At 43.1% G+C, this 24,350-nt stretch overlaps 1 protein-coding gene across 2 annotated transcripts in view; it reads right to left on the reverse strand.

Moving 5' to 3' along the window:
- DYM (dymeclin) overlaps positions 1-24,350 on the reverse strand; it is a 273,814-nt gene that overhangs the window by 243,442 nt on the left and 6,022 nt on the right. For both annotated transcript variants that reach the window (XM_087715316.1, XM_087715317.1), the window contains exons 2-3: positions 10,967-11,013; positions 4,347-4,540 (exon numbers count right to left, since the gene is read on the reverse strand). In XM_087715316.1, the coding sequence (XP_087571442.1) occupies positions 4,347-4,486 (140 nt within the window). In that variant the 5' untranslated portion in view covers positions 4,487-4,540; positions 10,967-11,013. The remainder of the gene's footprint in view (positions 1-4,346; positions 4,541-10,966; positions 11,014-24,350) is intronic.

Consider the following 24,350-nt stretch of genomic DNA (forward strand, 5'->3'; position numbering starts at 1 on the left):
TCGTTCCTATCACCCATCTCCTCCCACTTATGACTGTATGACTGTGACTTTGTTGCTTGTATCCTTACGATTTATATTAATATTGTTTCCTGATTGCTTATTTGTACCCTATCATTATCATTAAGTGCTGTACCTTATGATTCTTGAAGAATGTATCTTGTCTTTTTATGTACAGTGAGAGCATCTGCACCAAAGACAAATTCCTTGTGTGTCCAATCACGCTTGGCCAATAAATAATTCTATTCTATATTGAGCACTGAGAGGTGCTGACACTGAATATATTTGTTTGTTCACAGTATAATAAGATTAAGAAATAGGACGAAAGCTGCCCATATCAGAGAAGCAGGAACAATCAGAATTAAGAGCAAATAGTACAGTAACATTAACCACACACGTTTTAAAAAGTAACGACCCCAAAATGAGAAGAAATAATTCTAGTATATAGGCAGGGAAAGATCTAAAAGGATTGAGTTTTAAGGTAGTCCTCCAGACTGCAACTGAACTCCCATTTTTTGTCGTAAGTGATAAGACCATCTTAAAGTGGATTAGTACGTAATTGTGCCTGAGTTTATGACTGTCATTAAGCAAATCAGACACTCACAAACTGAACATTGCCACCATTAAGCAGTTAGGGTTATTAAAAAAAACAATATGCCAGTTTCTAGTGAAAATGTTGTAAATTGTGGTCATATGAACCAACAATGGGATTCACTTACCTTCCCTATCAGCCACAAATGTGAGTGCGCGCTCATTGGCGCATATGCACCACCTTCTGCGCATGTGCAGTGCTTGTGCATTACACCGAGGTGGGTGGGCGGAGTCTCCCGCAGCCACCGCTACTGGTTCACCCAAACCGGAGCAAACTGGCTGAATACCACCTCTGATATGACCGCAAGACACTACAAGCAGCCATAAATGTGAGTCAGTTGCCAAATGCCCCAGATGTAGTCATGTGACTGCAGGGGAGGGAGCCCGGATATCGGAACTTCAAATTCAGGTTTTCATGACCCATCATAACTTCAGTCCCTAAGCGACTGGTCATAAGTCAAGGACTACTCATATTTACCACTTAAAAAACACAGCTGGCATCCTAAAATGGGGAGGAGGAAGTATTTGAAAGAGAGCTGCAGGCTTGCTTCCAAGAAACCCACGATCTGCAGGCTGTCATTTAATCAACATCTCTGTTATACACGTCAGTGATAACATAGAATGATTTTGAACTGGGAAGTTCGGAGGCTCACTGTGCAAGAAATCCTTCCTTTTGTCAGTCCACAAACCAACCATTCATCGGATGGATCTGGGTTCTAGTATTACGAGCAAGGAAGGAAAATAAATACCACATTTTTCAGACAATAAGACGCACCAGTGTATAAGATGCACCAACATTTCGAAGAGGTAAGTAAGAAAAAAAGTTTTTGCCATCCCTCAGCCCCCAGGAGCACTCTGCAAGTTTCAGCAGGGCTGAGGCAACACAAAAAAACTTCAATTTTTGCAAAAAACGGTACATTTTTTGCCTGTTTTTTTGCAAAAACAGGCATTTTTGCCTTGCCCCAGCCCTACGGTATGCTGAAGCCTGCAGAGTGCTGCTGGGGGCCGAGGAACAGCAAAAAGACCTCAGTGAAAAATGACCCGTTTTTTGAAAAAATGGGATGTGGGGGCGGGGCTTCAGGAGGCCAAAAATGGCTGTATTCGGTGTATAAGACACACCAGCATTTCCACGCTCTCGTAGTGGGTAAAAAGGTGCGTCTTATACTCCGAAAATATATAATAATTACATATAATTATAATAATATATTATAATTTAATGCAAAGACAGGGATTGTAAAAGGAAGCCGTATGGTCTGTTGTTGCAGGGAAATGCACTACAGGTAGGCCTCAACTTAGGACCACCATTGAGACCAACATTTATGTTGTTAAGTGAGAAATGTGGTAAGCGAGTTTGGTTCCACCACAAAAGCGCGTAGGACAAAATCGCGCTGGACAAAAGCGCGCTGTGACATCATCACAGCGCGACGGAAAAGTTCGAAAAATGTAAAAATAAAGCGAAAACCTTACCCTAAGCCCCCCAAACCTAACCCTAAACCTAACCCTAAACCTAACTCTTAACCTAACCCTAAACCTAACCCTAAACCTAACCGTTAAAGTAACGAAAAACCTAACGCTAACCCTTAACCTAACCCTAACGCTAACGCTCTAAAGCTAACCCTAACCCTTAACCTAACCCTAACCCTAACCCTAAACCTAACCCTTACCTTTATGTGAATCGGCTTGCTTTAATTTAATTTTTATTAATTTTTATTTGAATTTTTCAATCTTTTTCGTCGCGCTGTGATGACGTCAAAGGCGCGATTTTGTCGATCGCGCTTTTGCCGTCCGCGCTTTTGACGGGTCACGAGCGAGTTTGCTCCATTTCCCAACTTTTCTCACCACATTTGTTAAGTGAATCCCTGCAGTTGTTAAATTAGCTGTTGGTTTCCCCCATTGACTTTGCTGGTCAGAAGGCCGCAAAAGGGGAACGCATGACTCCGGGCCACTACAACCGTCATAAATCTGAGTCAGTTGTCAAGCATCCGAATGTAAATCACGTGACCATGGGGATGCTGCAACAGTCGTAAGTGTGAAACGTGGTTATAAGTCACTTTTTTCAGCGCCGTTGTAACTTGGAACGGTCACTAAGTGAACGTAAGTCGAGAACTACCTGTAATGGCAATTCTTGTAGTCTCACCTACTTGACTGACTGTCATTTTCTGGACTGAAGAAAGTCACTAGAGACCTTGTGTAGAAGAGACCCTCTAGAATCCCCAAGAAAACCAGCCAATGCTTGCTCTAATGTCAGTCAAATTCAACTAACAATGGTTGCTTGGTACTCAACTGCCTTGAAACTCATCAAATTTGGTATTCAATGCATTTTGACGTGAGCATTTGGTCCTGCTACTCATCGTTTGTTTGGTACTCAACGCACAAGAACTTTTGGGTGTCAGCTGCCTTGGGACACACTACATTATTTCTGTTGTGGCCCACCAGCGGCCAGCGAAAATGGCAACAGATTCAGACAGTGAGGAGATTGGAGGAATAACATGTGTCAGTCCTGGAATCTGGGGAAGGCTCTGATGAGGGCTCTATGTCGGAGGCAGAGAGGGGGCCAGAGCCATCTGACAGTTATCAGCTGCCTTCGGAGTCAGACATCAGTGAGGCAGACGAACAGCTGGAGCCTGTTCCCAGTGTGTGCATGCACAGAGTTGCCAGACAAAGGGAACAGCTAAAGAACAGGGGTCGACTTGGGGGTAAGGCCACAGGTGGACGATGAATGGCCCCTCCCAGATGAAATAAAAGAGGAGCGAAAGGGGAGTGGAGTTTGCAAGAGACAATTAGTTCACTTAATTAGTTTGTGACTCTCTGAGACTCCTTGCCAGATAAGGTCTGTGACTCTAAACCCTCCCTCGAAAGACTTTGCTGGATGCGAATGAGTAGAATTCACAGTAAATTAATAAAGGAGTTTTTTGTCGGGACAAGGAGTTTGCTTCAGTCTCTTGGGAAGCCTCGGTCAGAACAATTCCTTATGGGAAAAACATGTTTGGCACTTATTATGTTTGGTACTCCTCATGTCTCCTGGAAGCAATTAACGATGAGTTTCAAGGTAGCACTGGATTCCAAGTTAAATAATTGAGAGTTCCATTACAGAATAATCCTCAATTTACAACTATTCTTTTAGTGATCGTTTGAAGTTACATTGGCATGGAAAAAAGTGACTTACAACCAGTTTTCACACTTATGACCATTGCGGCATATCCATGGCCATGTAACCCAAATTTAGGCACTTGGCAACTGGCATGTACTTATGACAGTTGTACAGTCCTGGGGTCATGTATCAGTATTAATCCTGTTAGCTCGTTTCTGACAAGTAAAGTCAATTGGGGGGTGGGGAAGGCCAGATTTGCTTAACAATTGCAAGATCCACTTCACAACTGCAGTGCTTCACTTAACAACTGTGGCATAAGGGTCGTAAAATGGGGCAAGACTAACTTAACGTTGTCTTGCTTAGCAACAGAAAATTTGGGCTCAGTTGTGGTTGTAAGTCAAAAAGAGTCTTCAGAGTTAACAAGGATGACACTCTATGGCAGGGGTCTCCACTCTTGGCAATTTTAAGACTTGTGGACTTCAAGTCCCAGAATTCCTCAGCCAGCCAAGCAAAGTTGGCTGAGGAACTCTGGGAATTGAAGTCCACAAGTCTTAAAATTGCCAAGGTCGAAGACCCCTGCTCTATGGCACAACAGTATTACAGAATCTAGGCGTTCTGCTGTCACTATTAAATATTATTGTTGAATGTACACTTGTATAACACTTACCTGTTTGTTGGGATAGTAAAGCTAAAAGAAAGCAACTGATTCCAAAACGGGTCATTCTCAGAGATGGCTTCTCGTCCTGACAGTTTCTTTAAATATTCATTTTCTGGGAGGTCATGAATGCTGCTGCTTGCTGCTCCCATCTTCTCATTAACCCAGTCTTCAGTTTTTAAGGTTTCATGTCATTGATGAAAAGCCTGCAAACAGATTGAGGGAAGTGAAAATACAAGAACATCGTCACCTAAAGTACATCTGGAAATACTGGTACATACCAAGGGCTATAAAAACAAGAGTTATAAAACCACAACGCAGAGCCCTAAATAAGAAATCCCAAGAATCTTGCTCAAAAAGAAAAAAAATATCCAAATTAAGTTTCAGTAAGGTAAAGGTTCCCCTTGCACATATGTGCTAGTTGTTCCCGACTCTAGGGGGCGGTGCTCATCTCCGTTTCAAAGCCGAAGAGCCAGCACTGTCTGAAGACGTCTCTGTGGTCATGTGGCCGGCATGACTCAATGCCAAAGGCGCATGGAACGCTGTTACTGTCCCACCAAAGGTGGTTCCTATTTTTCTACTTGCATTTTTTACGTGCTTTCAAACTGCTAGGTTGGCAGAAGCTGGGACAAGGAACGGGAGCTCACCCCGTTAGGCGGCGCTAGGGATTCGGACCAATGAATTGCCGACCCTTCTGTTCAACAAATTCAGCGTCTTAGCCACTGAGCCACTGCATCCCAATACCAGTACATACAAAGTACTATAAAAACAAAGAGTTATAAAACCACAATGCAGAGCACCAAAATCAGAAATCCCCAAATCTTCCTTCAAAAAAAAAAAAGAAAGAAAAAAAAAGCTCAAATTAAGAACTTATCACAAAAATAAGAATAATTTTTCCTCATTGTAATGCTTGTTTTTAGTGGTACAACTGTTAGAAATGTGTAGAGATCAGTGGTGGGATTCAGCCAGTTCGCACCTATTCGGGAGAACCGGTTGGTAACTTTCTAAGCAGTTGAGAGAGCCGGTTGTTGGAAGAAATTTCCTTTTGTTTTTTTCCCCACTTTGCAGGGCTAATCCTGTAAGGAAGGCAGGAAGGAAACATTCTGGTGTTGTTTCTAGCCTGATCTTCACTGACCTGCTTACAGAAACTGCCTCTCCGGTTAACCCTTATTACATTGTCACAGCTAAGGCCAACCGCCCATCGACCTGAGTGACCTTGAGTTGGCCACGCCCACCCGGTCACATGACCACTGAGCCCCACCTACCCAGATGGTCATTAGGGCAGAGAACCAGTTGTTAAATTATCTGAATTCCACCACTGGTAGAGATTCTCAGTCATCCAGGTCATGGTTGTCCCAAAGGTGCTTTTGGGGGGAGGCAACTGGGACTTTCTTGTTGCTTCTTTGAAGATGCTTCGCTTCTCATCCAAGAAGCTTCTTCAGCTCTGACTAGATGGCGGATGGTCCATTCTCCATCCTTCCACTCCCCGCTATTCAGTCAAGAGCTGAAGAAGCTCCTTGGATGGGAAGCACAAAGGCCTCAAGGAAAAAACGAAAAAAATCCAGTTGCCACCTTTGGTGTAAATGTAGTAGTTGTAATGGTACAAAGTGTACGATTTCATGAGACAGATGTTTTGCTCATCCTCCAGGATGATATCTCCAGAGGTGCAATTTGCTGCAACTGAAAGTTATTAGCTAGAGCTTACCACAATTTGAAAACAACACCAAAGGGAGTAGAATAGCTAATACAGGTGGTCCTCAACTTACAACCTTTTGTTGAATGACTGAAGTAATAACAGCTCTGGAAAAAATGACTTATGACCCTTTTTTCACACTTGTGATGGTTGCAGCATCCCGTGGCCACATGATCAAAATTCGGATGCTTGGCAATTGACTCACGTTTTTGATGGTTGCATCCCAGGGTCATGTGATGACCACCTTTAGTGACCTTCTGGCAGCAAAGTCAAGGGGAAATCAGATTCACTTAACAACCATTTTACTAGCTTGAGAACTGCCACAATTCGCTTAGCAACTGTGGCAAGAAAGGACATGAAAATGGGGCAAAACTCACCTAAAAACTGTCTTGTTTAGCTATGGAAATTTTGGGCTCAACTGTGGTCATTAGTCGAGGACTACCTGGGCACTAGAAAACTGTCGAATGGCAACTAGGTTACTGTATTAGACTAACAGGCTTAAAATAACACTGAAATTTAAAGACAAGTGTGAGGTTCTACTGTTAAGATAAAGGTAAACGTTCCCCTTGCACATACGTGCTAGTCGTTCCCGACTCTAGGGGGCGGTGCTCATTGTTTCAAAGCTGAAGAGCCAGCGCTGTCTGAAGACGTCTCCGTGGTCATATGGCTGGCATGACTAAACATCGAAGGCGCATGGAACGCTGTTACCTTCCCACCAAAGGTGGTTCCTATTTTTCTACTTGCATTTTTTACCTGCTTTCAAACTGCTGGGTTGGCAGAAGCTGGGACAAGTAACGGGAACTCACTCCGTTATGCAGTACTAGGGATTCGAACCACCAAACTGTCAACCTTTCCGATCGACAAGCTCAGCGTCTTAGCCTCTTGAGCCACCGCGTCCCTCGTTCTACAGCTAGGGCGTCAAAAATAAAATGTACAACAAGACTGTTGTTGGCGCAATACTGGAAGAAGGAAGATTTGCCTACTATTCAAGAATAGACATTAAAAGTAACAAACCTAGCAGAGATGGCTAAAATTTCAGCCTATCTCAAGGATCACTCAAATGAGAGATATAAGCTGGAGTGGAGAAGATGGATTGACTATACGCAAAATAAATATGGGACTAAGAAATTCCAGATAGTTTAGGACTGAAGAAACAAGGAATGATATAATCTGTTTAGAGTTAGCCTAGCAAAGAGGAGTTAAAGCTCAAATGAAAGATGATACTAAGTTTCTTTAAGTTTATTGTAGAATATCTTTGTTAAAGATTTATACCCTGTATTGGTTCTGGGAAGTGGGGGTGGGAGGGGAAGTTTGGGGGGTGTTCGAGTGGGGAAGGCGGGTGGGGAGCGAAACATTTGTAAAAATTTTGTTTTTCTAAAATTTTCAATAAAAAATAAATGGCCTGGGATGAAAGTTAATAGCTAGCTGTTAATGATAATATCTTGGAATTCAGCAATACTTGATTACTATTAATGAACAAAAACAGTGTGTATGTTAAAAAATATTATTCAGAAATGGTTCATGCCAAATGAAATTAGGACCTCACTGGTAGAGTCAAATACGCTAATAGAACCTTCTTATTCTATTTCCAACAGACATTCTTTGTCATCATTTATTAATGCTTTAGTATAAAAGAGGACAAAAGCTTGTCATATTTAATTGAAATTTAGAATATGTGTGGGTAAAAAAAAGAAAAGAAATAGAGATCGTACAATTAATCTCTACCCATCGACCAAGAATCTACCCCAAGTATAAAAAGTGGAAAGAGGGGGACATAACTAAGGCAGAATATCAGCAAATAGCCCGAGCCTATAAAGATGAAGTACGGAAAGCTAAGGCTCACAATGAAGAAAGGCTTGCCACAAAAGTAAAAAATAACAAAAAAAAGCTTCTTCCAACATGTTAAAAGCAAGAAAAACATTAAGGAAACAATTGGTCCATTGGTCCATTGCTGGGAGAAAGTGGCAAGAATGTGACAAGCAACAGGGAGAAAGCAGAACTATTTAACTGGATAGCCATTTGTCTGGAACGGTATAGGGTTTCCTGCCTAGGCAGGGGGTTGGACTAGAAGACCTCCAAGGTCCCTTCCATCTCTGCTATTATGTTGTATTATATTGTATTACCTCTGGGACATGCAAGCACTTAATTAGGTTAGCTAGCATTCTCTGGCAGACTTAGAGACGTGTCTTGAATTATTCCTTAAAAGATCCAAAGTTTCTAAAAGCATGACATTGATGGAAATGCAATTCTCCCAAGAATTCCCAGAATGTTATCATATGGATTTTATATCCAAACCAAATGCATGTATTGAAATTCTAAAACATTTATGTATTTAACATGTCAGTTCTAAGAGCACGGTTGTCATCTGTTAAATCATAGAAGCAAGCCAACATACAGGTTTTAATCTCAATGTCCGGTTGAGATCATCCAAGGAGGAGGATTCAATACTATGATGTTCAATAAATATTTAATAGAGGCTTATTCGTCCTCAGAGTTCCTCAACACAAATTCTCTTGGAAAGGAAAACAAAAAAATAAAATAAAGCACAAAGTGCTTGGCTTTCCACTAAACATATATTTGGAGGCTCCAGTCTAGAGTTCCCCAACCTTTTCCTGGTTGTGACATGGAATGGAGGAAGGGGGAAAAGAAGGGATGATTGTGTGGGAAGGGCAAAGCACATGTGTGCGTGCATTCGTGCTCACAACATTTGTGGCGGCGCTCACGTGAATGGGGCAGTAAGCACCCATGATGAGGCTCGTGTGAATGGGACTGTGCAGAGTTGCGCACACCGGCCAGCCACTCATGCAGGCCAATGGCAATTAGCCCATGGCCCGGTAGTGGCCCACCTCTGCTCTAGTCCAATGCCATTATGCCATATGGGGCCACCTTGGTCTACCGATGGGATTCTGGATTGAAAAGTTGGCCCTTTGAGACTCAAGCATTGCACAACTGGGTGATTCCTGCTCCTTGCCTAGCTCCTGCCCACCGAGCAATTCGAAAGCAAGTAGATAAATAGGTACCACTTTGGTGGGAAGGTAACAGCATTCCGTGAGCCTCGGTGTATAGTTAAGCCAACCACATGACCATGGAACATAGCAATAGCAGTTAGACTTATATACTGCTTCATAGGGCTTTCAGCCCCCTCTAAGTGGTTTACAGAGACAGCATATTGCCCCCACAGTCTGGGTCCTCATTTCACCCACCTCGGAAGGATGGAAGGCTGAGTCAACCTTGAGCCGGTGAGATTAGAACCGCTGAACTGCAGATAACAGTCAGCTGAAGTGGTCTGCAGTACTGCACCCTAACCACTGCGCCACCTCAGCTCTTTGGACAACGCTCACCTAGGAAATGGAGATAAGCACTGCCCCCCCCCCCCAGGTCAGATACAACTGGATGAGCGGTGGGATTCAATTTTTTTTACTACCGGTTCTGTGGGTGTGGCATGGTGGGCGTGGCATGGCTTGGTGGACGTGGTTTGGTGAGCGTGGCAGGGGAAGTATACTGTGAAATCTCCATTCCCTCCCCACTCCAGTGGAAGGATTCTGCAAAATCCTCATTTCCTCCCCATCAGCTGAGACTTGGGAGGCAGAGAATAGATGGGGGCAGGGCCAGCCAGAGCTTGTATTTACCAGTTCTCCAAACTACTCAAAATGTCCACTACCGGTTCTCCAAAACTGGAGAGCCGAGGTGGCGCAGTGGTTAAATGCAGCACTGCAGGCTACTTCAGCTGACTGCAGTTCTGCAGTTCGGCTGTTCAAATCTCACCGGCTCAGGGTTGACTCAGCCTTCCATCCTTCCAAGGTGGGTATAATGAGGACCCGGATTGTTGGGGGCAATATGCTGACTCTGTAAACCGCTTAGAGAGGGCTGAAAGCCCTATGAAGCGGTATATAAGTCTAACTGCTAGTGCTATTGGTCAGAACCTGCTGAATACCACCTCTAGACTGGATAGGGGTAACTTTTACCCTTACACTTTACGCCACACAGTTATAGTCCATCTATGTAATCCTCCAATTATTTTCCATCTAAAGGAAAGCAAAGAACCTTCTGTACAGTAGTAATAAAGCCGAGAGATTAAAGCTTTGCTTCTTCTTTTAAAGGGGGCACAGAGGTAAGCAAGAATTGCTGTGCTTTTCTCATCATGTTTTGGATGAGGTACAAAGGAAGCAAATATTTGAAGTTAGAAAAGATCGTATCTGGAATAATGAGGGAGAAATTTAAACCCAAATGAATCGTGAGGCTGTACAAAAACCTTGCAAACAGTGACACTCTGGTACCGTGACCCGACAAATGCGCGAACGTCAAAAGCGTGCCGACAAAACCGCGGCGCTAAAACCGTGATGTCAAAAGCACACCGACAACAGCGCGCCGACAAAAGCGCGCCGACAGAAGCGCGATTTAAGTTAAGGTAAGGTTTAGGATTAGGTTTAGGATTAGGTTTAGGATTAGGTTTAGGATTAGGTTTAGGATTAGGTTTAGGATGTCGGCGCGCTGTTGTCGGCGCGCTTCAGCGCTCATTCGTCGGCGCGGTTTTGTCACCGCAGTTTAGTCAGGCGCGCTTTTGTCGTTCGTGCATTTGTGGTGGAACCCTCTGGTACATCTCTTGAAGCATAATGTTAAAACTAATACTATTCCTGCAGATTAAATTAACAGAATTGTTTGGGAGAATATGAATGAGAAATTCACTTATTTGCTTCCTGTAAAGTATGATATGGCTAAAAACGTGATCTGGCTATACAAAATCAACAATAAAGTTGGGAAGCCCACAAAAAGCCGGAAAGCAAATGTTTCATTTCAGCAATCACCTCCAATACGTTATTTTATTGCTGTGCCTCAATGTACAGATGTTTCTTATACAAACATCCTATTTGAAGATCGTAAAACTTTTTATATAACCACCCCCACCCCACCCCACCCCACACACACAAATCCTTCTTACCTTCTGAATTTCAGATTGATTGTCTTGCTTGGTGAATTTCAGCCTTCCTGTAGAAGAGAAACCGACAACAACTATTATGAAGTGAATCAAGCACAAAGATCAAGCTTTTATTGTTAATTATGTCAGTCAAGATATGGATGTCCTCATTGTAATGCATTGTAAAGAAAGTCATCCTCACAACCCATCCAGAATTGCTAAATGGTTAATGGGTACCGTATTGTTCGGTGTATAAGACGCTCCGAAGTATAATACACACCTAGATTTTGGGGAGGAAAACAAGGGAATAGTATCTGTCTTTGCCTCTCAGCAATTTGCCCCCTTGCAACAAACAGCACAGACAATATACACTGTAGTGTTATATTTCAGGCTATACTTGTACAGATGCTGTGACATCGGACCTGGGTACCTGAGAGACCGCCTCCTGCCAATTACCTCCCATAGACCGATCAGATCTCACAGGTTAGGTCTCCTCTGGATTCCATCCGCCAGCCAATGTCGGCTGGCGACCCCCCGGGGGAGAGCCTTCTCTGTTGCAGCTCCAGCCCTTTGGAATGATCTCCCTGTCTAGCTCCGGACCCTTACGACCCTCCCGGCTTTCCGCAAAGCCACCAAGTCCTGGCTGCTCCAGCAGGCCGGGGGGCCTGTGAAACATCCAGCCCCGCGGAAATTGTGAATGTTGCGGTTTTGTTTTTAAAGTGTTGTCTTTGTCTAGTCTTCCCCCTTCCCTTGTCTATTGTGAGCCGCCCGGAGTCCTTCGGGAGTGGGCGGCATACAAGACAAATAAATAAAATAAAATAAATAAATAAATAATAAAAGTGATGTGCTTCCTGGAAGTATAGTTATTCTCTGCTATTTAAAAGAACAGCACTTTTTAAAACAATAGCACGGGGCCTCTTCAGATCAAGCATTTATTTTAAAAAGCTTCTTCATTTTGTTAAGTTGTCTAAAATAATAATAAAGCAGTCTTTAAAAATAAGTCTAATAATTTGAACATTCTATAGGCATTTGGAGTTGCTGACTTACCTCCTTGCAGCAAACAGCCTGATTAGCACAAGAAAAAAAAATCTGCCTCCCAGCAATTTGCTGTGTGGAGCAAAGAGCTAGTTTCGGTTTCGATTTCTCCCGATCATCAGCTGTTACAAGTTGCAGGGATTGCCATAGCTTATTGAAGCCTCTGCAAGCCCTCCTTTGCTGTAAAGAGGTAAATTGCTGGGAGGCAGAGGCCAAGAGTTGGGGGCCGGTGTGTGGGTGCGGCTACATTCAGTGTATAAGATGCACCCAAATTTTCACCCTCTTTTAGGGGGGGAAAGGTGCGTCTTATACTCCGAAAAATACGGTAACTTTTCTTTGACACTCTAATGCAGTGTTTCTCAACCTTGGCAACTTGAAGATGTCCGGACTTCAACTCCCAGAATTCCCCAGCCAGCGAATGCTGGCTGGGGAATTCTGGGAGTTGAAGTCCGGACATCTTCAAGTTGCCAAGGTTGAGAAATACTGCTCTAATGCATCCTGTCGCAAATAATGCTAATGCAAACATTACCATCAGGCACTGTTATGAAAGTGTCAGCGACCTTTTGTCATGATATATCAAAGAATTCTAGAAGCTAATTTAAATAACATATCTACCACGTCTCTCTTTTGCACAAGGAAGTTGTATCAGCTGAGGCTGCAGTGCTACAAGTAGTATTTCCAAAGCTTGGATATATTCACAGGAGAGCTACAAATGAAATCAGCATACAGGTAGTCCTTGATTTACAACCATTTGCTTAGTGACGGTTCAAAGTTAGGCTGAAAAAAAGTGACATATCTATTTTTCACACTTCCGGGGGAAATTCTGGGAGTTGAAGTTCACACACCTTAAAGGAGCCAAGATTAAGAAACACTGCTTTTAGAATTCAACCCTCAAATCTGAATTTTACAGCCTCAATCTTGTTTGCTAAGCCACGTTGCAAAATTGGTTTGTGAGCAATAAGTTGCCAATCTCTGGAATGCAGGGTGAATTTTTTTTTTACAATAAAGTGATTCTACGTTTCTAAAAAAAAAAGGTTTTGTGATTGAAATGTGTTAGTTATTGACATCCAGCATCTTTTAAGTCTCCTCTTTGCTTCATGATATCAAGAAATACAACTTCAGGCAAAAAAAAAGCTTCAAAAAAACCGGTAGTTTAAAATGTATAGCAAGAACTGTAAATTTAATATACATTACAAAGTGAATCCAAATTATATGCCAAGAATTGGAGGCTAAATTTACAAAGAGCACTGCATCTAAAACCTGTTTTCTAGGAGTTTTATGCATTTAGTGTTCTAGATGCCATATACCAGTATTTCTTGACCACTTGAAGAGGTGTGGAGTTCCCTTGCTGGCTGGAAAATTCTGGGAGTTGAAGTCCATATCTCAAGTGCCCAAGGTTGAGAAATACTGTCATATACTATTTTGGATACAAGTTTCCATTAATTCTTATTGTAAGATAAAGCAAAATGTTCATAGGTATAACTCTCTCTTTCTCTCTCAATACACATACACAAATATTGTATGAGACCTCGCCGAAACGTTGCCAAGACAATCTCAATCTTACATGGGAAAAGACGCCATATATATATGATGTAACTATAACTATGTAAGGGATGTATATTAGTGATCTAGACATTTTTTCTCTTTTTTTAATAAAATGTTTTAAGAGGCCAAGGTTTATCAGCAACAGCAGCTTAATGTTATATGTGATTATTGCAATATCACACAGATGTAGGAAGTTCTGCTGCTTCTTAGATATATTATATCGGCCACACGATCAACATATTTAAATATCTTGAATACCATCTTTCAGTTCTGCAAATATTATTTTTACAGATAATTTAACACTGGATTATGGCTGAGTTAAAGAGCTAAGTACTGGTAGTCTTCAATTTACGGCCACAATTGAGCCCAAAATTTCTATTGTTATGCAAGGCATTTGTTAAGTGTGTTCTGCCCATTTATGACCTTTCTTGCCACAGTTAAATGGATCACTGCAATTATTAGTTAGTAACAAGGTTGTTAAGTGACTACCTATAGTCACTTTGCTATACTTAGCAATCAGAATAGAGCTGGAAAGGATCTTGGAGGTCTTCTAGTGCAGCCTCCTGCTCAAGCAGGAGACCTTATACCAGGGGTGTCAAACTCGCGTCATCTCGGCATCATCACGTGATGTCAGCCTCTGCCTTGCTGCTGCTTCGGCTGCCATTGAAACGGGGAGGGGGGCATGGTATTTGGGAGGGGAATCATTGTGTGCTGGAGGAATATTCTAGAAGCTGTCCTGACCATCTCATTGCGCATGTGGAGGAAGGGAGTTTCCCGCCAAGGTTAACTGTCCAGCATTCCACCCTGATGATGTTTTTTGAAGATATCTCCCACCTGACAGTTGGGTGAATTATAATTGGACTATGGACTGGGGTGCCAAGGGGAGGGGATTGACCTATACATGATATTCTTTGCTTTTGCGCCCAATTAACCAGACTCAGCTTTGCTTCGCTACTATTCGTTTGTAATTAGTAAAAGTACGCTTAATTTCAACAAATGGAGTTGAGTGGTTTCTTTCCTGATTATTAAATGAAGCAGCACCTAACACGTGACGTATCAGGACGTTTTCCCTTCGCTAAACTGGGTGGAGGCGGAGCCAGCATGGGACGCATCTGGCCAGCAGGCCGCGAGTTTGACACCCTTGCGATATACCATTTCGGACAGGTATTCTGTCCAGTTTCTTCTTAAAAACTTCCAGTCATGAAGCATCTACAACTTCTGAAGGCAACTTCTGTTCCACTGGTTAATTGTCCTCACTGTCAGGAAATTTCTCCTTAATTCCAGGTTGCTTCCCTCCTTGATGAGTTTTCACCCATTGTTTCTTGTCCTGCCTACAGGTGCTTTGGTAAACAAGATGACCCCCCCTCTTCTTTGTGGCAACCTCTCAAATACTAGAATCCTGCTATTATGCCATCCCTAGTCCTTCTTTTTTCTAATTAGCCAAACCCGCATGTTTCAGTCTCCATGCCTTTGATCATCTTAGTTGCTTTTTTTACACTTCTTCCAAAGTCTCAACATCTTTTTCGTAATGTGGCGGCCAAAACTGGATGCAGTATTCCATGTGTGGCCTCACTAAGGCTTGATAAAATGGTACTAATAATTCATGTGCTCTTAATTCTGTCTCTGTCACACAACAAAGGATTGTACTAGCTTTATTGACTGTTGCCGCACACTGCTGGCTGATATTTAAGTGATCATCAACTAGGACTCCAAGATCCTCCCCAGCAATGGATGGAAATTAATCAAGGAGATAAGCAACTTAGAACTGAGCAGGAATTTCCTGATAGAACAATTAATCAGTGGAACAACTTGCCTCCAGAAGTTGTGAATGCCCCAACACTGGAAGTCTTTAAGAAGATGTTGGATAGCCATTTGTCTGAAACGGCATAGGGTTTCCTGCCTAGATAGGGTGTTGGACTAGAAGACCTCCAAGGTCCCTTCCAACTCTGTTATTCTATTCTATCTCTCCCACAGTGAGTTTTTGAGCCAAGTTTCGCCTAATCCGTACTTGAACCTTTATATAACTTCTTAGATATATTGACTCTATATAATTATATATATTATACTGATTCCATAACTGAGAGTTATAGAATTGTATTCCTGAATAGCAATAGCAGTTAGACTTATATACTGCTTCATAGGGCTTTCAGCCCTCTCTAAGCGGTTTACAAAATCAGCATATCGCCCCCACAGTCTGGGTCCTCATTTTACCCACCTCGGAAGGACGGAAGGCTGAGTCAACCCTGAGCCGGTGAGATTTGAACAGCCAAACTGCAGATCACAGTCAGCTGAAGTGGCTGCAATACAGCGCTCTAACCACTGCGCCACCTCGGCTCTTCTGAACAAGCTAATGTATCCTTAAATAAAAAAATGCCAGCCTGAATCAATCATACACTTCCTGTCGTGATTCAATTTTCTTCCTTTGGAATGTTTTCTTTTTTTAAAAATTCGGAATAGAAAACATGTTGTTTCAACAACAAGATGTCAACTGGCATATTTTGGCTGGGAAGCCACAGAAATGCAAGTGGGGTATCCTTGGCAACCAGCTGCTGTGTCTGTGGAAGTCATTTCTGCCAGAATGAATAGAGGGGTGGGAGAATTTATCCAATTTTTAGTCTCTAAAAATTTATGTGCAGCAAATGGGGAATTTATGCCTGTAGATCACCGTGTTTCAATCACTTGAGGGAACAAGGACTCCGGAGGGTGTGTGTGTGTTCTTACGTGATTTCCATGGTTTCGTTGACAACCTTTAGGGCAGCAAGGAAAGTAATATGCTATGTACACATACTGTGAGTTAAACTATAACGGGGTTTATGTTGTGAACTGAAGCAGAAGCCGTAGTTTGTCAAGGTGCAGAGTTTCACAACCTTGGCAACTTGAAGATGTGTGGACCTCAACTCCCAGAATCCCCCAGGGATGTGAAGTTAACACACCTTCAAGTAGTATCTACCGTAGAATTCGTTCCAAGGAAGAGTGTGCTTGAACAAATGAAAAGTTTTAAGATATTAGGAAAAGCTTGGCAACAAGCAGCCTAATTTTGTGTCAATGTCACAACAAAGAAAGAGAGAGGGGGGGGGAGAGAGAGAGAGAGAGAGAGAGAGAGAGAAAGAAAGGAAAGAAAGAAGGAAAGAAGGAAAGAAGGAAGGAAGGAAGGAAGGAAGGAAAGAAAGAAAGAAAGAAAGAAAGAAAGAAAGAAAGAAAGAAAGAAAGAAAGAAAGAAAGAAAGAAAGAAAGAAAGAAAGAAAGAAAGAAAGAAAGAAAGAAAGAAAGAAAGAAAGAAAGAAAGAAAGAAAGAAAGAAAGAAAGAACACATCCATCCCGTTTTGGGATATGGCTTTACCAGCCATCTACTGTTCCTGGAATAACTTGGGATTATCTTTTTCATCATTAATTTCCTCTTTAGCTAAAATACTATGAATCTTTTTCATCATTAATTTCCTCTTTAGCTAAAATACTATGGGCATTGAACTAAATGGAAAGAGGTAATCTGATACATACAGAGTGAAATACTTTTACATGTGAAGACAGTGAAAAAGAGATGTCTTAAAACAGTCATGAGAGAAAGACATGGCTGCTTTAATAATTTGAAAATACACATTTGTATGTGTAAGTTATTGGCGTATAATTAAATTATTATATATTTAAGGCTTCACCTTAAATGGAATTGAAGGGTAGAGAAAAGATGTGCGTAACAAGAAGATATGTTTTAAAATGAATTACCCTATTGTTCGGACTATAAGACGCACCGGTGTATAAGATGCACCAAGATTTCGAAGAGGTAAGTAAGAAAAAGAGGTTTTTCTCCTCCCCAGCCTCTAGAGCAGCAGTTCTCAACTTGTGGGTCGCAACCTCTTTGGGGATCGAACAACCTTTTCACAGGGGTCACTAAGACCATCGGAACTCCACCTCGCGTTCCTCAAAACCCTCCACGGATGGGCTCCAGAGTCATCGCCAGCCACGCAGAGCGTCGCCACAGCTCCACGCCATAGAAAACATAGGTGCGCGCGCACAACCCGTACAGTTACAGCCTCGGAGACTTTGTAATGGCGGGAAAGTGTTCTCACTCTGACAAAGTGCCGCCCTGTCTTTCACAGCCACCTCATTTCCAATTGGGGGGAAAGAAATCCTCTGCATGAATCCCCCAATTGGAAGTGAGGCCGCTGTGAAAGATGTGTGGGGTCCAGAACCCATCCATGCTGCCAAGGACGGGCATCGGATGGGATGCCAGCGGTGCTAGGAGCCGGGCTGCGTGTAGAGGAGCTGGCGGCCGGGGCGCCCTGAAGCAGCGCCAGGCAGCATGTCCCGCAAGAAGAGCCCCAAAGGCAAGGGCGGCAGCGCCACACCCTCCTTCACCCTTCCCATCGCCCAGCAACACGCTGCCCCCGCCGCTTCATTGGGCAGGCTGGGCAGGGGGAGGGCACAGCTTCGTTTCCAATTGGGGGGAGGAGAAATCCTCTGCATGGATCCCCCCAATCGGAAACGAAACGGCTGTGAAAGATGTGTGGGGTCCGGAGCCCATACGTGGGGGGAGGGGTCCCCCTCGTGTTGCTTGTCTTCCCGGATGGGCTCCGGAGTCATCGTGACCCGACAAAAGCGCGAATGTCAAAAGCGCGCCGACAAAACCGCGGCGCTAAAACCGCGATGTCAAAAGCGCGCTGACAACAGCGCGCTGACAGAAGCGCGATTTAAGTTAAGGTAAGGTTTAGGGTTAGGTTTAGGGTTAGGTTACAGCACGCTTCTGTCGGTGCGCTGTTGTCGGCGCGCTTCAGCGCTCATTCGTCTGCGCGGTTTTGTCGGCGCAGTTTTGTCACCACGGTTTAGTCAGCCGCGCTTTTGTCGTTCACGCATTTGTGGTGGAACCCGGAGTCATCACCAGCCGTGCAGAGCCTCACCGTGGCTCCATGTTGTTGAAAACATAGGCGCGTGGTGTGCGCACACCCGGTAAATTACAACCTCAGAGACTTTCCCCCAGGGAAAAATGCCGCTGCCAGGTATTTTTAACTTGGGATTAAAGGTGACCACAGTATGTGTGTCTATGTGCATGAGAGAGAGAGACAGGCACACACACACACACAGAGTGGCAGAGATGGGGGAGGGAGGGGAGAGACAGAGAGACACACAGACAGACAGAGACACAGAGAGAGTGAGAGACAGACAGACAAACACACAGAGTGATAGAGAGGGGGAGGGAGGAGAGAGACAGAGAGAGGGGGGAGACAAAGAGCCACAGAGAGAGAGAGAGAGAGAGAAAGAGAAAGAAAGATATATATTCTCTTAATATATAGATATATTAAGAAATATTTCACAATATATAATTACATATTGTTTTTGTGATTAATCACTATGCTTTAATTATGTTCAATTTACAACAATAAAAATACATCCTGCATATCAGACATTTACATTACGATTCATAACACTAGCAAAATTACAGTTATAGAGGAGCAACAAAAATAATTCCATGGTTGGAGACCACCACAATATGAGGAACTGTATTAAAAGGTCATGGCATTAGGAAGGTTGAGAACTACTGTTCTGCAGGCTTCAGGCTTTTTGTGGAAAACAGTCCATTTTCTATAAAAATGGGGGCATTTTTGCCTTTCCCCCAGCCCTGCTGAAGCCTGCGGAGTGCTTCTGGAGGGTGGGGGAAGGCAAAAACGCCTCCGTTTTTTTGCCAAAATGGGATGTGGGGGTGGGGCTCCAGGAGGCCAAAAATAGCTGCATTCGGTGTATAAAATGCACCAATATTTCCACGCTCTTTTAGGAGGGGGAAAGGTGTGTCTTATACTCTGAAAAATAGGGTAAATAGTTTCCTTTCCCTACAATAAATGTATACTATGCATTGACTTGGTAATAAGAGAAGCATTAGAAATGAGAACGCTTCTATTTCTTGGTCCAGACTCTGCTATGCTAAAAAAAAGATAGATGTTTTAGCACTGCATATATAAGCCTCCTTTAATTGCTATTAAAGGAAACATTGAAAAGCATTCTCAAACTGCACGTACTTCGTAAATATCTTATTCAAAAGATATAGGGGAACAAAAAAACGACATTAAGCCAATTCTCATGGCTCAAAGGTAATGTGTAACGTCTTGCATCAAGGATCCAGCAGAAGAGAACTAATCAACACAGCGAGCAGATTATCACATTATGCAACAGGCATTCTTTCTAATAATGAACTGACAAATGTTTATAAACTGTAAACAACATTATATAATGCAAAGCTTGTATGCACTACCCTTATCAATGTGCCCCAATTTTGCCACTGGCTTCATCATTCTTAGATTTCAGCTACTGTGTTGTGGCCCCCAGCAGCCTGCGGAGCTGGCAGCAGAATCGGAGAGTGAGGAGGTTAGGGAGGAACGTGGGCCAGTCCTGGGGGCTGAGGAAAGTTCAGACGAGGGCTCTGCGTCGGAGGCAGAGAGGGAGCTAGACAAGCAGTGAGGCAGAAGAACAACTGGAGCCTGTTCCCAGTGTGCGCATGCGCAGAGCGGTTCCACCACAAAACCACATTCAACTAAAGGGCGCTCGACGAAACCGCGTAGCTGACGTCATCACAGCGCGACAACAGCGCGGAGAAAAAAGCACACTGTAAACGCTAAACCTAAAATTAACCCCTAAACCTAAACCTAACCTCCCTAAACCTAATCCTAAACCTAACCCTAAACCTAACCCTTAACCTAACCCTAAACCTAACCCTTAACCTAATCCTAACCTTTAACCTAACCCTAACCCTAACCCTTAACCTAACCCTAAACCTAACCCTAAACCTAACCCTTACCTTAACTTGAATCGGCTTGCTTTCAAAGCGCTATTTAAAGCGCCCTTCTTTCTCCGCACTCGCTGTTGTCGCCCTGTTGATGACGTCAGCGACGCGGTTTAATCGGGCGCGCTTTAGTCGAGCGCGGTTTTGTCGTGCCACGGCGCAGAGCTGCCAGCAGACACGAACAACTAAGAAAGCAGGGTCGACTTAGGAGTAAAGCCACACCTTGGAGGTGATTGGCCCCTCCCATAGGAAACAAAAGAGGAGTGAATGGGGAGTGGCCTTTTGCAGGAAACAATTCGTTCCTTCAGTCGTTTCAAAAGTGGAAAGTCTGTTTGTGACTCTAAGAGACTCAGTACCAAGTGTTGCTTTGCCCTGCATTTGGAAACTAGTTATCTGGCAGCTTGCCAAGCAAGATAAGGTTCTTGTTCATAAATATTCCTCTGAAAGACTGTTTGCCAAGCCTTGCTGACTGTGAATGAAAGGAATTCACAGCCGTGCAAATAAAAGAGGTTTTGCTGGGACCCGGACTTTGCTTCATGCTTTTTAAGGAAGCCTAGGTCAGAACATACTGCACTACAGGTGAAACTCGAAAAATTAGAATATTGTGCAAAAATACCATTTATTTCAGTAATGCAACTTAAAAGGTGAAGCTAATATATGAGATAGACTCATGACATGCAAAGCAAGATAGTTCAAGCCGTGATTTGTCATAATTGTGAGGATTATGGTTTACAGCTCATGAAAACCCCAAATCCACAATCTCAGAAAATTAGAATATTGTGAAAAGGTGCAATATTCTAGGCTCAAAGTGTCCCACTCTAATCAGCTAATTAAGCCATAACACCTGCAAAGGGTTCCTGGGCCTTTAAATGGTTTGTCAGTCTGGTTCAGTAGGAATCATACTCATGGGAAAGACTGCTGACCTGACAGTTGTGCAGAAAACCATCATTGACATCCTCCATCAGGAGGGAAAGCCTCAAAAGGTAATTGCAAAAGAAGTTGGATGTTCCCAAAGTGCTGTATCAAAGCACATTAATAGAAAGTTATGTGGAAGGGAAAAGTGTGGAAGAAAAAGGTGCACAAGCAGCAGGGATGACCGCAGCCTGGAGAGGATTGTCAGGAAAAGGCCATTCAAAAGTGTTGGGGACTTTCACAAGGAGTGGACTGAGGCTGGAGTCAGTGCATCAAGAGCCACCACACACAGGCACATCCTGGACATGGGCTTCAAATGTCATATTCCTCTTGTCAAGCCACTCCTGAACAACAAACCATGTCAGAAGCGTCTTACCTGGGCTAAAGAAAAACAGACCTGGTCTGTTGCTCAGTGGTCCAAAGTCCTCTTTTCTGATGAGAGCAACTTTTGCATCTCATTTGGAAACCAAGGACCCAGAGTATGGAGGAAGAATGGAGAGGCACACATTGCAAGATGCTTGAAGTCCAGTGTGAAGTTTCCACAGTCTGTGTTGATTTGGGGAGCCATGTCATCTGCTGGTATTGGTCCATTGTGCTTCATTAAGTCCAGGGTCAACGCAGCCGTCAACCAGATTTTGGAGCACTTCATGCTTCCTTCCGCAAACGAGCTTTATGGGGAAGGTGACTACATTTTCCAGCAGGACTTGGCACCTGCCCACACTGCCAAAAGCACCAAAACCTGGTTCAATGACTGTAGGATTACTGTGCTTGATTGGCCAGCAAACTCGCCTGACCTGAACCCCATACAGAATCTATGGGGCATTGCCAAGAGAAAGATGAGAGACATGAGACCGAACAATGCAGAAGAGCTGAAGGCCGCTATTGAAGCATTCTGGTCTTCCATAACACCTCAGCAGTGCCACAGGCTGATAGCTTCCATGCCACGCCGCATTGAGGCAGTAATCGCTACAAAAGGGGCCCAAACCAAGTACTGAGTACATATGCATGCTTATACTTTTCATTGGTCTGATATTGTTCTATGTACAATCCTTGTTTTATTGATTGCATGTAATATTCTAATTTTCTGAGATGGTGGATTTGGGGTTTTCATGAGCTGTAAGCCATAATCATCACAATTATGGCAAATCACAGCTTAGAACTATCTTGCTTTGCATGTAATGAGTCTATCTCATATATTAGTTTCACCTTTTAAGTTGCATTACTGAAATAAATGAACTTTCACACGATATTCTAATTTTTCGAATTTCATCTGTAGATTTCTTCCAGTTATCCTATTGTGTCATATACAATTGGAAACTCCCAGTGTAAGAATATCATCCTCACAACATCCCTCAAAGAAATGCTGTTTAAAGAGTAATGTGTAGAAAGCATCCTGACATACCTCCCAAAGGTGCTTTTTCAAAAGGCAGCTAAGCTTTCTTCGGTTTTTTCCCTTGAAAACATTTCGTTCCTCATCCAAATTCAGAAGAGATGAAGAAGCTTCATGGATGAGAAGTGAAACATTTTCACAGACAACTATGACTTCAATGATTGAGAATTTCCATAGACATCCTGGCATCTCCACAATTTTGTTTGTGAGATAGAAGGGATTAGTCCTTTGACTTATGACCGCAACTGAGCCCAAACTTTATGCTCTTGTGAGAATTTGAGTTGCTGATTCCTCTGTTGGTCTGCCAAGCTGGGAAGACTGGAGACTGCTATTATCTATATACCATATTTTTCGGAGTATAAGACGCACCAAGGTTTTGAAGAGGCTTTTTTTTTTTAAAGTAGGTAGGTAGATAGAGGGATAGACAGGGAGAGAAAGAGAGAGAAATACAGTAGGTAGGTAGGGAGAGTAGTTAGGTAGGTAGATAGATAAAGGGATAGAGAGAGAGAAAAATAGAGAGAGGGGGGGAGAGAGAGAGAGTAGGTAGGAGGTAGAGGGATAGAGAGAGAAAGAGATAGAGAAATACAGTAGATAGGTAGGGAGAGAGAGAGCGTAGTTAGGTAGGTAGATAAAGGGATAGAGAGAGAAATACAGTAGGTAGGGAGAGTGAGTGTGTGTGTAGGTAGGTAGGTAGGTAGATAGATAGAGAAAGAGATAGAGAGAGAGAGAGAGAGAGAGAGAGAGAAATACAGTAGATAGGTAGGGAGAGAGAGAGTAGGTAAGTTGCTGTATTCAGTGTATAAGATAGCACCCAGATTTTCAGCCTCTTTTCTGAGGAAAAAATATGCGTCTTGTACTCCGAAAAATACAGTATATAAAAGCCAAATACCACCCACTCATCACGAAATCTCCAGAACCATAAAGCCTACAAACTTGAAATTTGGCACATATGTTCCTCTTGGCTTCTAGGTACTTGCTAAGAAAGGATTTTTCGAAATGACCATCAGATTATTAGTTTTTCTTATACAGTAATTAACACGCTTTGATGCTAAGGAGTTCTACCTCCCCCTCCCCCCTTAAAAAGAACTCTGTTCCAACTGCCAGTTGCCAAACATTCCGTTACCTCTGTTCAAACTGGCAGATGCTTCACTCCTTCACTCAGGAGCAGTCTGAGGCTCCTTATAGTACTAAATGTCGGTACCTCACCAAAATGTCTACGCCTTCCACCCATGGAACTGTTTCCGGACTTAAGACCGAGAGAGCGATATTCCCTTATGTGTTTCAATCACCGACCACCACTGAGGCAACGGATTGAACCGGACTTCTCCTGCATTGCCCGATCACAGAGTTTTGTCACGAAGTACGGGTATCCAGCGACTTATACATATTTGTACAGTAGAAATTAATTCCTACACTGATTGAATCAATTCATTTTCAGCCATCGTGAAAGTTCTGGTAGTCCTTGACTTATGACCACAATGGAGCCCAGAATGCTAAACAAAACAGTTGCTAACTGAGTGATGCACGATTTTATTATCTTTATGCCAGTTAAGCAAATCACTGCATTGCTAAATGGATCGTGCAGTCGTTAAGCAAATCTGGTTTCTGTCATTGATTTTTGCTTGTTAGAAATCGGCTGAGAAGATAACACATGGGGATCACTGAACCCGGGACACTGCAACTCTCATAAAGACACGCCAGTTACAAGTGCCCCAATTTTGATCACATGATTATGGGGATGCCGCAACAGACAAAGTATG

This window comes from Thamnophis sirtalis, unplaced genomic scaffold (assembly GCF_051295495.1).
Source record: "Thamnophis sirtalis isolate CommonGarterSnake01/CBP01778 unplaced genomic scaffold, rThaSir2_p1.2 scaffold_5, whole genome shotgun sequence".
NCBI classification, from domain to species: domain Eukaryota; kingdom Metazoa; phylum Chordata; class Lepidosauria; order Squamata; family Natricidae; genus Thamnophis; species Thamnophis sirtalis.